At 42.1% G+C, this 14802-nt stretch overlaps 2 protein-coding genes across 6 annotated transcripts in view; one reads left to right on the forward strand and one right to left on the reverse strand.

Moving 5' to 3' along the window:
* Positions 1-14802, reverse strand: part of ROBO1 (roundabout guidance receptor 1) — an 872802-nt gene that overhangs the window by 431626 nt on the left and 426374 nt on the right. For 2 of the 4 annotated variants that reach the window (XM_084633796.1, XM_084633795.1), the window contains exon 1: positions 8570-9378. The exons of the other annotated variants lie outside the window; for them this stretch is intronic. In XM_084633796.1, coding sequence (XP_084489922.1) covers positions 8570-8624 — 55 coding nt within the window. In that variant the 5' untranslated portion in view covers positions 8625-9378. Of the gene's footprint in view, positions 1-8569; positions 9379-14802 lie in introns of those variants that run through there. 4 annotated transcript variants of the gene reach the window in all.
* Positions 9438-14802, forward strand: part of LOC311523636 (uncharacterized protein) — a 114831-nt gene continuing 109466 nt past the window's right edge. For both annotated transcript variants that reach the window (XR_014712393.1, XM_084633831.1), the window contains exon 1: positions 9438-9788. Coding sequence is in view for 1 of the 2 variants with exons in the window: in XM_084633831.1 (XP_084489957.1) it covers positions 9638-9788 (151 nt within the window). In the remaining variant the exon portion in view is untranslated. The remainder of the gene's footprint in view (positions 9789-14802) is intronic.

Below are 14802 nucleotides of genomic sequence, written 5' to 3' on the forward strand. Positions count from 1 at the left end.
CCTTCTTCAGGGTTAAAAAATAATGGGAATAGAAGCCCTTCCCTCTGTGTCGTGCCAGAACTGGCTCTATCGCGCCCAGTTGTAGGAGATGCTCCCGTTCCTGTCCCAGGAAGGGCTTGTAAGAGGCGTCCCTGAAAAGGGACGGGGAGGAAGAGTGGGTAGGAGGGATGGAGAGGAACTGGATGGCATAGCCAGTCTTGATGATTTCCAGTACCCATCTGTTGGAAGTGATGGTTCACCAGTTTGGATAGAACGGTATTAGACAATTGGTAAAGGGATGGTTGTTGGGAGATAGTGTTGGCAGCAAAAGCTGGGGGAAGGTCTGGAAGCCCTTGACCAAACCTTCAACTCTGCTGTTTAGAGGTTGATTGTAAGTTGTGGTGGGTTGGGAGGATCATGGTCTGCGTCTGGGTGATCTCGGTCTACACCTCTGGTTGGTCACTGTCTATGCCTCTGGTTATCATATTGTCTCGGTTGCTGTGTATACGGGGCATAATAGTCTCATTTGGTGAGAATGAAGTGTAGGTGGCAGGAGCCGCCTTCTGAGCTAAAACTTCTTTCACCTCCTCAATGTTGTGTTTGGGAGGGGCAGTTGGTGGCACTGTGGATCATGGTGAAGAGCATCTATGTACCTCCGTGGTGCCACTTAGGAGTCTGGGGTAAAACTGCCTGTAAGCTGCCAGTGGGTCCCAGAATGCCCACTGAGGTGGGAAGGACGGGGGGCGGGGGCAAGATGACCATACCAACCTTGAAATTCAGACCCTGGCAGAGGCTTAGGGCGCTCATGATGTGCGGACTGAACACTGCCTTGCACAGGTGAAGAGTGTTGGGAGGAGAAAGCGTCCCCTTCCTCATCTTCATCCTTCTCACTAGAGAAAGAAGGAGCAGCTGTCGTTGATGGAGTGAGCGGTAGTAAAGGTAGCGAAGCAGTATCGATACAGAGGAGAGGCGATTCTGGTAGTGGGTTAATTTTCAGGTCCTTTGGAGCAAGAAACTGTTGAGGCTGAGGTAGTGATGGAATTCCCTGTGTGAAAGGCAGAATGGAGAATTGTGGCAGTCCCAGAGAACCTTGCAGTGCCAGTGGGAAAGGAGCCAACAAAGAGCATGCCAAGGACAATGTGGCAATCCACAGTGCAGCGTCTGTGCTATTCAACATATGACCAGCAGGTGACACTGTTGCCTTTTGTACTGCAGAGTCGCTCAGTACACAGTGCTTTGTCTGTGCTGCGGAGGAGGACGAGGCAGTATTCTGCCTGTCCTCTTTCTTAGAGCCTGCCTAGTTAGGGTCTGCAGCTGCGACGGTACCACTGGTACCGTAGGTCCCTGCCAACTCAAAGGTACTAAGCCATAGTGTGGTCACTACCGATGCGGTGGATGGAGTCAGGGAACGTTTCCTCTTTGACGTGGTCTAGGCAAAGGGAGTGCTAGCTCTCCTCTTTCCACATCCTTTGGAGACAGGTCCCTTCCTTTCAGGATGGCGGGGTGGGGTGTCTTTCAGAAGCCACCTGCGGTAATGGGGTTTATAAACATCTACAGCATTAGCTGCTCATTCACTCACTGCTCCATTTCCCCCACAAAACTAAAATAAGGAAAGTTTGAATAAGAAATGGAAGGAGAGGAAAGACAGTCACACACCTGCCTCTCCCTCAAGCCACATGGTTGCTTTGGTCAAAGGGTGCACGAAGAAATGGGTGGAAGGAAGGATCTCTTAGGTTATTTGCTAGATTAGGCCTCTGCTCAACACACTTTTCCATAGCAACAGAAGCCACTTTTGAGGCTCATCTTTTCACTAGTAAAGTTAATAAAGGAAGTGAGATACTTAATTTGTGTTTGACATTTCTCATTTTATGTGATACCTACCTATTCAGGAGCTGAACAAGAAACACTTAGATTCTAAAGCCATAGTTCTGCTTTTTACTCTTAAGGGGAAGCACACATTTGTAACAATAGACTTGCCTCTCATTCAAGCTTAAGATCCACAAAGGAACTCAATCATTGCAATGCTGAGCATCACAGCACGTACCTTTTAGGCACTTAAAAAACATAGGAACAACACTGTATTTCCAGAACCAAGTTAGACACCTATGCTCCCTTTACAATGAATGGCGAGAGATAGACACCTTAGAATACAGTCCACAACAGCCAACACAGTAGGTGGGGAGCCACCTAAGCTAGCCAATGTGAGATGCCAATAAGACTGGTATGTGCCAAGACCAGCCCCTTTGTCAGAGACAGCTGCCTAAATCTAGGCTCCAGGAAAGCATCAGTGACTGGGCAAGGCTATATAGCAGATCACAGAAAATTTTTCACATCCTTAAGTATAGGAAGTTTTATAAATGTCCTTTTTCTTGCTTATAAAGAGCCAGGTTTCTACCCATTCCTTGATTATGAAAAACGAGAAATATTAACAGTTCAGGCAGCAAAACAATTTTATAGCCATTCCATAAATAATGGCAAATTCCTAAATCAGTAATGATTTACATGAATAATGACAGCTCTGTGATGAGCATGAAATATTTTGAAAATTACCCCAAAGTAACTTCTGAAATGGCAAATCAGGCAGCCATTTTTAGATTCACGTTGGTAAAAAAAAAAAAGAAGAAAGTTTGACAACACAACACAAAACTAACAAACTGCATGAGCTCAACAAGTGACTGGATGCGTGCAAGCTCCAGCATTACGTACAAACTAATTTGGCAAAGCAATCATCCCCTAATAGGGCCAACTGCTACACCACGTTTAGGGTTGTGAAATAAAAGCCATTTCAGTTACTTGAGCAAATTAAGTATCAAAATACTGTTTGTTATACTTTCTACATTCTTATATACTGAGAAGTAAGAGAATCAGGTTTCATCAGATTTGGCCAAGAAGGTTCTTTTTCAAACAGATACTGAGTCTGAAAAACTTCAGCTTCAAAGGATTAGAACAGTTGAAAATAGGATGTAGTCTAGAAACCTCTTCTCAATTTTAACACCATTAAACTAACAAAATAAGATAGCCAAAGAAATCCATTATGCGCTCAAAAACAAGCATCCCTTAAATGGTTAATCCTAACAATCATTTGGCATGGATGCAGCACATTTACAAGAGACACTGAACCTGGCTGCTACTTAGTTGTCATTAGTTTCTGTTTTTTTTGCTATTGTTTGCTCCCTTTGAAGTGTCATATTAAACCATAATAATTAGACTATTTGGCAGTAGCTTCAGGAGGACAGTACCCGTTCTGTACCTGGATTTTGTAGCTTTTAGTCAAAGCGCATGGAAATATTTACTTCCTACTGGCCCTGAGCTGGAAAGAGTTCTGCACACTACCAAAGTGTTCTTTGGTTAAAGCATGTTAGTTGCATGGTTTTCCTGATCAACATATTAGCCAACAGGGGAACAACAGTGGCATTTGAGCACTGATAGAGAGAGAAATCACTGTCCTTGTGGACAAAAGTAAGAATCTATACAATAGCTAGCAGTAACTGAGATGAAGCAAAAGTCTGTGTGCAGCAGTAAGGAATGCAGCCAAGCTTCCGATGTTTGAAATACTCCTCTCTGTTAAAAGGTATCTTGAAAGTCACGCTGACCCTAAAATCCATCTTTGAAGCCACATCAAAAAACTTGTCTCTCCCTTGATAACAGAACCATAACAAAAACCACACTAATCCAAACTGGAAAAGAAAAGAGGGCTCTTTTGTTACATTTTTTTTAAATCTCCACAGGTAGCAGAGTTATTGGCTATGAATAAGTGGTTTCCAACCAGATGGTCAACTGGGTTTTTAAAGCTGTGTTGTGTTATGAAGAAGGAATTTAGTAACATGTGACTGGTCTCCTCATACTTAGGCTGGAGTCATTGCATCTTCAACCATAATGCTAGTGCAGACAACTTCGACTGCACTAAAGCTAGCTCTACCCTCTCAGGTCCTCCTCTGAAAGAATTACTGTAATTCTATTTACTAAAATAGATAAGCTTTTACTATCATTCAGGTATTAAAGAGATGCAATAGTTTTAAAATTGACAAATTCTCTTACATTTTTTTCTAAAGTACTCAAGTCATTAGACAATCTACATTTAAAATCTAGTTATCCTCGGAGATACAGCTTATTTTTTTTTTAAAATTACTTCTTCCTATGATATTGATAGAGAACTGTGAGCTTCAAGGTGAGAAAATCATTTGTCAGAAGCATTTTGGGAAGTTTGTCAGCGTCTTCTTTATTGAAGTAGCAGAAAAAATCTAAACTGTTGGTTTACTTCATCCAGTGGGTAGACCACCAACTGGCACAGACTTTTTAGGTTCTTAGATTTCTTCCACCTGTTCTATCAATCCTCAAACAAAACTTTCCTATAATGGAATACAGGAACCAGTTTTGCCCTCTACTAGTTAGAACTATCAATGAAAACCATGCCTGCACAGGAAACTCTTAACCACATAAAGCTGTTTCAAAAGGCAAAAAAAATCCCTGTTCATCAAATTTACCAACCCTAATTGAAGAGTACTAACTTGTATATCCTACAATGACCAGGTAATGAGAGGGAAAGCATACTGAGCAAATTGGGATGCACTGGAAAGCTAGGCAATAGAGCATGCTGTAGGAATGCAAGGATTTTCATTGTAGACTCATGAATCCAGCCAGTTACAAATTCTCTCTCTGCCCAGGAGATGATTAAAGGCTTGAGCAAGAATTTAAAAACAGAACTGTGTGCATTGATTCCTGGCAAGAGAGTGTACGGTGAGTCAGTCAATCAGTCTCCACAACTGAAAGCTTTAATTTTTAGTCATATCAGTTTGATGTTCCTACTCCTGGTGGGGAAAGATATGAGAATTCTATGAGCTATTAGGAGCGATCACCCAAAAATAAGGGTGGGGTGGGGTGTGCAAAGTTTAGGGAATGGGATTACTCAAAACAATGGCCATATCTCTTAAACCCATCCTTTTATCTAGAGACTAAAACACAGAGATGGAGGTGTGAGGGACAAGAGCTCCTCCATTCCAGCACTCAGACTAATTCAAATTTCAAGTGTAGCCAATATCTACTAGCCCCAGGCTGATATGCAAGGAGGAGCTACAGAGAAGATTACATGGCCATTAAAATCCCAGGACCATTCCCAACACCTGTGCTTCTTTCCAATAAACTGCACCTTGATCTTTCTAGTGGGAATCTCTCCCCTCACCCTATGTCCCCCCAGTTTTATATTGGCCATTGGCTAGTAGATTCCACCACACACCATCCTTCTGGTTAAAAAGAGTTTGACAAGTTTTTCAGTCCCTAGCCTTCGAGAGCTCCACATAGGCATTCCTTTTTCTATTGAAGGCAATAGGATTTAGTCCATTAACTTCAGTGGGAGCAAGAGCAGATTTAGAAGGGGGAAAAAACAAAACAAAAAAAACAGTTTCCTGTAATGACAGAGAGGAGGAACAAACAAGCAAAAAATCCCACTACTTCTGAACCTTTTCTGGATTCCATTGAGAGAGAGAGAGAAGGAGGTGGGGGCCTGAATGGAGGAGGGAAAAATCATAAGTGGAACCCACTGGTTATGTGAAAGTAGAACTTAGGGTGCCACATTTTCAAATTTGGCTTTAAATTTTCAGTTTTACAGCCACATTTTGATGTTCAAAAACCTGATCACAATCTGTTCGATGTCTAAGTGTCCTAAGTTTCAGGCACATTATACCTGCAACCACAAAGACGGGCCTTTTAAAAATCTTGCTCTTTGACTAACTGTATCTAAAAAACAGAGCTTAAAGAAAACATTATCTCCTGTTCACTAGTGACAAGTGAAAAAGTCTCCCTAAATATTGGAGTCCCCAAAGTAGAGATGGGATGCAGTTCTTCTAATTTTCACATTTCTCCAGCATGAAAAATCAAGAAAAAAAAATCTGCAACCAATCAAGTTAATTTCATTCTGCTGCTCCAGATGCAGGGAATTTTGTGTGGGAGAAAAAGAAGGTACAAAAACTAGACAGGAAAATCTGCTAGTTAACTTGGAATAAAGGACTCATCCAGGTAGAGTCTCAGCTCACCAATTTATCCTTATGAATGTAAGTTGGCCTGGTATAGACAGCTGGCAGAGAAGTCCTATGCAGAACAAGTTATTAAGAACCAAACATTTTTCCTTCCAATTATCTCTTCCTTGAAGAAGCTAACATGGAATAAGGCATATAAATCCAAACTAGAGAGAGCAACAACATTTTTTTGCAAGCCAACAGCTGTGGGATACAGAGAGTCGCTCCCTTTCCGCATTAAAAAGAGTACAAGAAAATATAATACCTAGCAGCCAACTTGTAATAGTTCAATTAATTATATGATCTATAAACAAGCATTTTAGAAGATAAGTTATTACATTCAGCGACATAATTAAGGTTTAATTCTTCAGGCACTGTATTTAATTTAAATCTTTCAAAAGTGTATTCATTCACTGACAGATCAGGTGCCTTGTATTACCATAACTTTACTCACTCATCGGGCTCTTCTTCAATTGCATAATTATCAGCTCCTACTTGGTCATGTTAGTATTCATCTAAACTAGAGGACAAGGTTTAGCTGAATTTGATACTTTGATATACGATGAAAGGAGCTGCAAGTTAGAAGTGGAGACAGACAAATGTGGTCTAAGCATTAGTTGGTAAAAACAATAGGTAAACTTATTGGAGAAGAAAAAAAATTGAAGTTATTTTTAAAACTACAAATCCAGGTGGGGTACAAACACTAATTATAGGTGAATATCATAGTAAAGTCCACAGTAATGATGATGAACAAAGGCTATATAATATATTATCCAGGACCGCTTCATGGGGTACTTAAAGATAGAGAATTTGAAAGTGAACAAAAATTGCTATCAACGATACCCTATTAGTATAATCCTATCTTTAATCTACAGGCATGATACAATACCTCAACACACATAAACCCAGCTCAAACAGTAACTAATGATCATTAATCCCCCTATCTCTTCAGTGATCTCTCCTTCCTCCATTTATCATACTGACATTTCACCCTACACACGTGAATAAACTTTAACAGAGAAGGTGAATCAAAAATAATCTCAAAGCAATCTAAGACTATAAATTAAAGTTGAGAACGCGGGGGGGGGGGCGGCAAGCGGGGCGATTTGTTCTCGGTGCCTTCAATTTGCATCCAGCTTGGTGGCAAAGAGCACTCAATCAAGTAGACATGCAAACTGTTAGGATGGCTACATTATCCAAGTGAGAGAGAGAGAGAAACAGAGCCATGGAATTTGAGGTTTAACCCATTCACCTGCTCAGCTCCCACAGAGCTGCCCCCAGCTGCCCTATTTTAAAGGAGCCACCCCCCGTGCAGGGTCCCAGAGCCCCGGCTCCAGCTTCGGCTCCAACCAGAATCTGAACGTCTACACCGCAGCGGGCTGCCGGAGATTTCGCTACAGCACATAGGAAATGGCTCATTTTCCTCTCCAGGGTGCTTCGTGTCACCTCTGATCGGGGGCTAGATTTCACGCAGTTGCAATTGTTTAAGAATTTCAGTAATTAGACGAAATGATTGTGACATGTATGCCACGATTCCAGCCACTCTCTCACAAAGCAAAGGGTACTGGATAGAAATACTGGCCATGCAACGTGAAGAGAGTTAACAACCACGCATTATTTACGGCTGTTATACATTGGGCCACTCGTGTAACTACAGATCCCACAGCCTTCGACATACACGTTGTAGCTCGTCTAAAAGTTACCACACGAGAGCAGGATCTAACTTTTTGAAAGAAGCTGAGCACTGGGAGATAGCTAACACGAGGAATACTGTACACTGCTTTGGAAGCACAGTCATCAGCTTTGTTTGGCAAAATACTTGTATATTTCAGTAAAGGGTGGTCCGAAATTAGCTTCCTACAGAAATTCACGAGAGATAACAAATCTATTAACTGTTAATCGCCCTTTCAAAAGAGAGAACTTTGACCTAGCTCATTAATGATGCAAGAAAAAACGTGTCCTGTGTAAGCCCTCAACACACACTAATTTCCCCCTTTGTAATACCTATAATCTATATCTAAATCCAACCAAGTAGAACAAATAGTTCCTTCCTACAGTAGGATGTGAGCTATTTCCTGCCGTTTCTTCATAATCAGTTTTAATTACAACCCTACGTTACATCAAACAACTAATAGCCCATTGCTGCTGCCGAGAGTGGGTGAGGGGGAAGAAAAGTCCATGCTAAAAGATCCTGGGCGATCCAAGGCCATTTGTTCAGACACAAGCCCTCTCCTCCCCTCCCTCTTGTTCCCCGTCCCTAAGACTCCAGGTTCAATCACAGGCAGTCTACAAAGCAACCCATTTAGAAATATTTGAGACTAGAAAAAAAATTAGGCTGTTCTCCCCCTCCCCCTTATAAAGAAAGCATTTTCTCACACATGATCTGGTGAAGAACAAACTTAATTTAAATCGGAAAGAGAGAGGCTGGAGCGCCAAAGTACAGACTGGAAAAAGCATCTTCAGTGAGTGAAACCAGCACAGCGCTGTGCAAAGAGAACCCAGAGAGAGAGAGCGCGCTCCTTACTAAACTTTGGCATTTAAAAGGTTTCCTTTCTTTTTTTTTTTTTTGGGGTGGTTACCTGAAGAGAGACATATTAATCCAAAGAGGTAAAAGTGAGCAAACTCCGCGATCATTGTCCTCAGGTGGCGCCTGCAAATAGTCTCATGCCAAATGGGAGGGGGAAGGAATACAAACTAAAAGCCCCCTCCGACTGTAAATCCACAGAAGCTTAATATAAGCAAGGTTTCCTAATCCTCCAGGAGTTAACAGCGAGCAGAAGGTATTGTCAGCAGCGCCCCAAATCTTGTATCTTCTCTCCCTTGCTCCGGATTTTCCTAGGAGGAGCTCTGACACTTCCTGGGACCATCAACAGTGAAGGAGAAAACAAAAGATCCGCAATTTTCTGCAGCTTGGATTCTCTGTGCCCTGTTCGCAAGCTGCGTCTCCAGCCCGCGACTTCGCCTTCAGCACCCAGGCCACTTGCAAGTATCCCAACAGAGCACTGCCCCTCCGAGACCATAAACCGCTGCAGCACCCTGGCAGGCGGGGAGAGGGGAAAAAGTGCTTGCTACGACCTGAGCCACACAAAGTCACTGGGCATCCGAGGAAGGCGCAGGGGTGACGGCTGCTTTGGGTGAGGGCCCCGGCTCGGTGCCTTTGGGAGGCTGGAGGGAAGAGTGAGGTGGAGCAGCAGCAGCCCTCGCTCCCATCACTTGGGGCAAAGAGCCAGAAACGGAGGGAGCAACAGAGCCTTGCAGGAGTCACGCGCAGCAGCAGGGTCACCCCAGCAGCAACTCCTCGCCCTGCCCTGCATCTCCCCCCTCTGCCCTGCAAGCGGGCATGCAGACCTCTCCTTTCCCCGAGCCGGAGCCGGACACAAAACAGAGAGGAGAGCGCAAAACTTCCAAGGGCCACCGCCCCCAACCCACCCACCCACCCACCGACCCGGCCCCCTAGTGCAGCCGCGAAAGGAGGAGGAGGAGCAGCAGCAGCAGCCGCTCCTTCGCCTCCCTCCCTGCTCGGGCAGCAGGAGCCGGCGGGGGCTGGGCACCGCGGTGTCTCTGCGGGGCTCTCAGCAGCGTCTGAAGTTTCTGGTGGCTCGGGCCCGCCGTGGGTCCCCCTGGCCCCTGCTTCAGCTGCGGGGCTGATGCCGCCCGGGGACACCTTAAAGGAGCCGCCCCCAGGCAAGCCCCGCACGCCCAAGGCGGAGAGGCGCGCGCCGCGTGGCACGGGACCGGGCCGCCCGGGGCTCCCCGCAGCTCCAGAGGTGAAGCCCCAGAGCGTAACGCTACCGAAAGGTAACCAGCGAGCGCCCGGGCTGGGTGTGCGCGGAGAATGGAACATGCCGCGTCTCACCCTCTATCTCTTCCCCCCCCCCCCCCCCGCGCAAATGGAACTTCCCGGTCTAGGGCTTCAAAAATCCTCCCGGGTCCAGTCGCTTAACCCTTCGCTGCCAAAGGCACCGAGGCTGCAAAGCAAAGCGCCAGAGCTGGCTCCAGCCGTCTGGTGCATTATTGCTCAGGAGGGGAGCAGGAAAGGTTTTGCGTGGGCTGCCTTCCAAGGAAGCCGCATTGTCTGGGACACGCAGGAGCCGAATACCCCGGCCCTGAGTAATGCCTGGGTGGGCTTTGAGCCAAGTTTCACTCTATTTCTGGGGAACGTGCAGCTACCCACGCAGCAAGCAAGGAACCCACAGTCAAAGGAACACGCTACGGGAAAGACAGTTATTATTGGCCTCGCAACCCTGCAGCAAGCAGCTGGCTACTTAAAAACAAAAAAAGTTAGAGGAAATAATGTAAAGGTTTATACACGTGATGTGAAGTATTTCCTGAGGACTACTCAAGTGTAGTAGCCTGGGGCCGTGCAAAACTAAGTTTGTAGTACAATGTTTTAAAAACAAACACTGGTTTTGCTGTTTGCTGTTCCGTCTCCAAAACACCAAGGACGCTGTTGCCACTATACCAATTAATAATAAATACACAGAAAGTGATAATTATACATCATGCATACACAAAGAACTTCCTTGTGAAGTAGTTGGGGTTGCTATACGCACAACATGGCCGGCGAACACCCACTAAAGCATGGGAATGAAAAGGTAAGCCAATTGTTGCCAGCTCTCCTGATTTTAACATAAGGCTGACAAATATTTGATGATTTTCTTAATGCACTGGCTCCCTGAGTCATGTGAATAAATGGAAACTGATTCTCACTTAAAAAAAAGTCAACAGTTTCTGACCCTCAGAGCTGCAGAGAAAAGCTTGACAACATGACCCAAGTGCACCCCAAAGGTTAAAAAAACACATGGAACATAAAATCTTTGCGGGAGGGGGCTAGCTCATGATTTTTGAACACCTGTGATTGGTAGTACTGTAACACTACCTAGCCTTTCTTCCACATATAGCCACACATCTTTTGTACACACCAAACCATGCATGGTAATCTCACGTCTGTCCCTCTGTCACCATTTTGCACATCCCCCTTTACTAGATTATTTCCCCTCTCCCCGCTAGCTGCTGTGGAAGTTTGGAATAGTAATTGGGAGAGAGGGTAGTTTGGTAAAGGGTAGTGTACAGAAGGGTAATTAAAGGGAACCGTGACAGGATGGCATCCCCAGAGGGCAAAGTTAAGGATGTGGTGCATGGTATGACAGTTATAGTAATGATGTGTGTTTGTGGGTGAGTGAGAAGAATATCTACTATTAAATGGCTTAACGTCTCAAGTCCTTGCTTTTGTCAGGTAAGTTGTGTGTGTAGTGTTCCTGACTGCTTCACTTCAAAGCTTTGTGTGTATTCAGTTTCTAAGTTTTTAATGCTAAATTAAAGTGTGGGGGTTGGATGAGGTGTGGATAGAAGTTTAGCTGAAAATGAGAACATTTTATGAGACCGCAATTGCAAATGAGACCTTCTCTGTTGCTGTATAAAATTTGAGGAAAAAAGTATAGTTCTTGACCAAGAATTTGTGTCCCTGCCCCATCAACCAATCAGGTTTGCGTACTCCCAGGAAAAACAGAAAACAAACAAACAAATAAAAACTACATAGAAAATTCAAAGGTTATAAAAATTAATCGTGTGTTAAATTTCATACCAATAGTCTGCCTACTCTAAGAAGAAAACAGCAATCTATGCCTAAATTTAAACCCATTTTAGAAAGCAATCCCAACTATGAAGTCACTGGCAGGCACCCCTGGAGTTCCTGTGTTGACACATAGTCAGTGTTCTGAGAACAGTATGTATTCCACAACAATTTCTCAACCTGTGCAGTCAGTGACCTCATGCCATCTTTCACTTAATGAAAGCACAGTCATATTATCATCCCTCCTCTCTAGAATTAAAACACACAGTGGAATGGCCAAAACTGTGGAAAGGTCACAGAAAATTCTTATACCTCAGTAAGCAGTCTGACATTTAAATAAATTAAATGAAGACGACCTTGTTTATTCTTCAGGCTTTGACTACTTATCTCAGAACATAATTACGAAGATACTTTTTTTTTTGTTCCGTTTTAAGGTTTGTTAAATAATATAGCTTGCATGTGTATGAGAGTGAGACTTCCTGTGTTTAAAATGTGTATTTTAGTTTATTACATGAATTAGGAATAGCAAAACCACAAGTCCATGACCAGACCAATCTTTAGTACATAAAAAAATGTGAATTTCACCTGAAAACAAGGTCGCTTACATGGATTTGTAAAATGTTATTTTGACATAACCTTAGTTTAAATAAAGTTGGTTATATTCTGTGCATTTTTTTTTTTTGGCACAAACAAATCACTTTTTTAATGCACTGCTGTGAGGTGATGCTTACAGGCTGTCTCAAAATACATGAATGAACTGAATTTGTAACCCATAGATAGTACGTATGATGTCCAGAGAAGAGAAGTGTTTTGTCCTCACGGTGAGTAAGAGATTTACCTTAGTATTTCACTTTGTGAGTTATACATTTAAATCTATCCCCCATACATCCCTGGAAGACTAGTCCCCCAGATAGATGCATTGTTATATTTAGGTCATTCTCAAAGTGTGCCAGCAAAACTTTTTTGTAATACATTGATCTATTATGTATTCTGGAGGTTTATTTTCTTATTTAAATTTTAAATTAAAACATTTACCAAATAGGGCAATGGATTAAGATTCAAGAGACTTGGTTTCTATTACCATTCACTCATTTTGTGCCCTGGACAAAGTAACTTAACCCCCGTATACTTCAGTGTCCCCGTCTGTAAAATATATATATAATATTTATTCACCTTTATAGAAATCCTTTGGGAACTATGGATATTTCTTATAGAATAGAAGATACAATGGAATCTTTCAAGAATTGTCCAGATCATACTGTTTTCCAATACACAAATAAAACTTATAGCATATCATTTAGCTGAGTAAACAGATACACAGTATTATTCCAGAATAATTACTCGGACTGGATGTATACCGCTCAAATTGTTTTTATTTAAACAGTAATAATACATAACAGCTGAGTGAATTTCTTCAAATTGTAAGCCTACAGAGGTTCATCTGAATATCTTTTAAGTAATTTGCATCGTCTTTAATTCTGCAGATGTTCTTACAGAAATGTTTAACATTGAGAATCTCTAGTCTCCTTGATAGTTAAGAAAAGAAACTTATGAGTAATGTTTCTAGGAATAGAAATCTGACATTAGTCTCTTCAGAATTTTGGTAATACCTTTTCAGTATGCAGTAGCATTTAAACCTACCTGCTCTGTTCATTCTGTAACATGGCATGCACAAATAAGTGAGCATTAATAATGTAATATAAAGTAGAGGCATCTGGTGACATCTGAAAGCATGGCAGAAGTGTCACAACTATATATTCAACTCTAATTAATAGCTATGGATTAAGAGGATACTGTGTTGATGCAAAAAATTATCCTACCTATGTGCCTTTCTTTATGTATCGGTGGAAATTTTAGGTAACTTTTTAAAGCCCTGGGGAAATTCTGGTGCCTTACATAGGATATACAATAACATATATGCTTAACAATATGAAAGCACAGAGTTTATTATTTCCCACTCAAACTGAAAAATGGTTTCAACTCTCTTTTTAGTCTTCTTTTTAGATAAGAGTTTCATGCTTCGTTTCAGAGTACTCAGATCTAAGCTTTAGATTTGGCCTCTCTTATAGACAAGTGAATTAATTATACACAATCTTTTAAAAGTGCTCATGGAGTCTTTTAGAGATTCCCTGTACATAGTGTTATTTCATGGGCTTTGAATGCACTTTCATGGGCTTTGAATGGATAGAATTGGATAGATCACTTTACATTGAAGGTTCAATAACAAATAGTGACTTATTTTTTAAAATTGCTTTTATATTACATTAAATTATTTATGGTACCTTCCCCCCTCTCTTTCCTTCCCATACCTCTTTGTTGTTGCCATTTTTTGGTTTGCAGTCATACTAACTTCAGCTGAGATTTTGTCCCATCTCACAACCTGAGCATGTCCTTGCTCGTGCCCTAATCTTGCAAAGTTACTTATGTGCATAACTTTGAAGCGAATGAGACTATTCACATGTATATAAAGTTACACACGTGATTAGGTGTTTGCAGAAGCAGGACTCTTGATTGGAAAAGTGAAGGTGCTGTAGAAATGGTATTGGTGATTCAGTAGATGGCACTCTTCCCTCAGTGAGACTCCTGAACCAATGCTTAGGTATGTGTTAGAGGAAACATTTAGGTGTTTTTGTTTCACATTAAACAAAATACCAAGATCCTGACCTCTTGTGATCCCATGGCACCTTTTCAAAGAATAAGGGTATGCGCTCAGCGTCTTGGATTTATTCCAGTATGGAGGCAATAGCATTCTCCGTATCTAAACTCCTTTCTGTTTTAACTGAATATGATATTCTTCCCTTCTGGATCCCAAAACTGTTACGTAGTGCAGCTGATTCTGTAATAACTGTCACCAAAGAAAAACTGCCATCCCTCTAAAGAAGTAGTTGCAGTTTAGGTCAGAGTGAAATTGTTACCACTTTATATATAAGGTTTATAGTCTGAAAAGCATTCTCAGGCTTGCAATAAGTACAGATCAGTAAGCAATATTGCTCTTCAAAGCCCAATTCAATTCCCATTGATATCAATGATAATTGGATCAGGCTTAAGATTTTATTAATATTAACACTAAAATATGGCAAATATCCAATATAGATTAGTTAAAACAAAAATAAGTACACTTTGCAACTGTTTTCGCAGTTAAAGCAAAATAAAATTTGGTCAAGAGGAGGTACTGTATTTAGATTTGAGCTTGCTCTTGCATAATCAAAATATAGGTTCACATCTCACACAAAATCACCT

Source organism: Lepidochelys olivacea (genome assembly GCF_965140295.1).
Source record: "Lepidochelys olivacea isolate rLepOli2 genome assembly, chromosome: 1".
In the NCBI taxonomy this organism is placed as follows: Eukaryota; Metazoa; Chordata; order Testudines; family Cheloniidae; genus Lepidochelys; species Lepidochelys olivacea.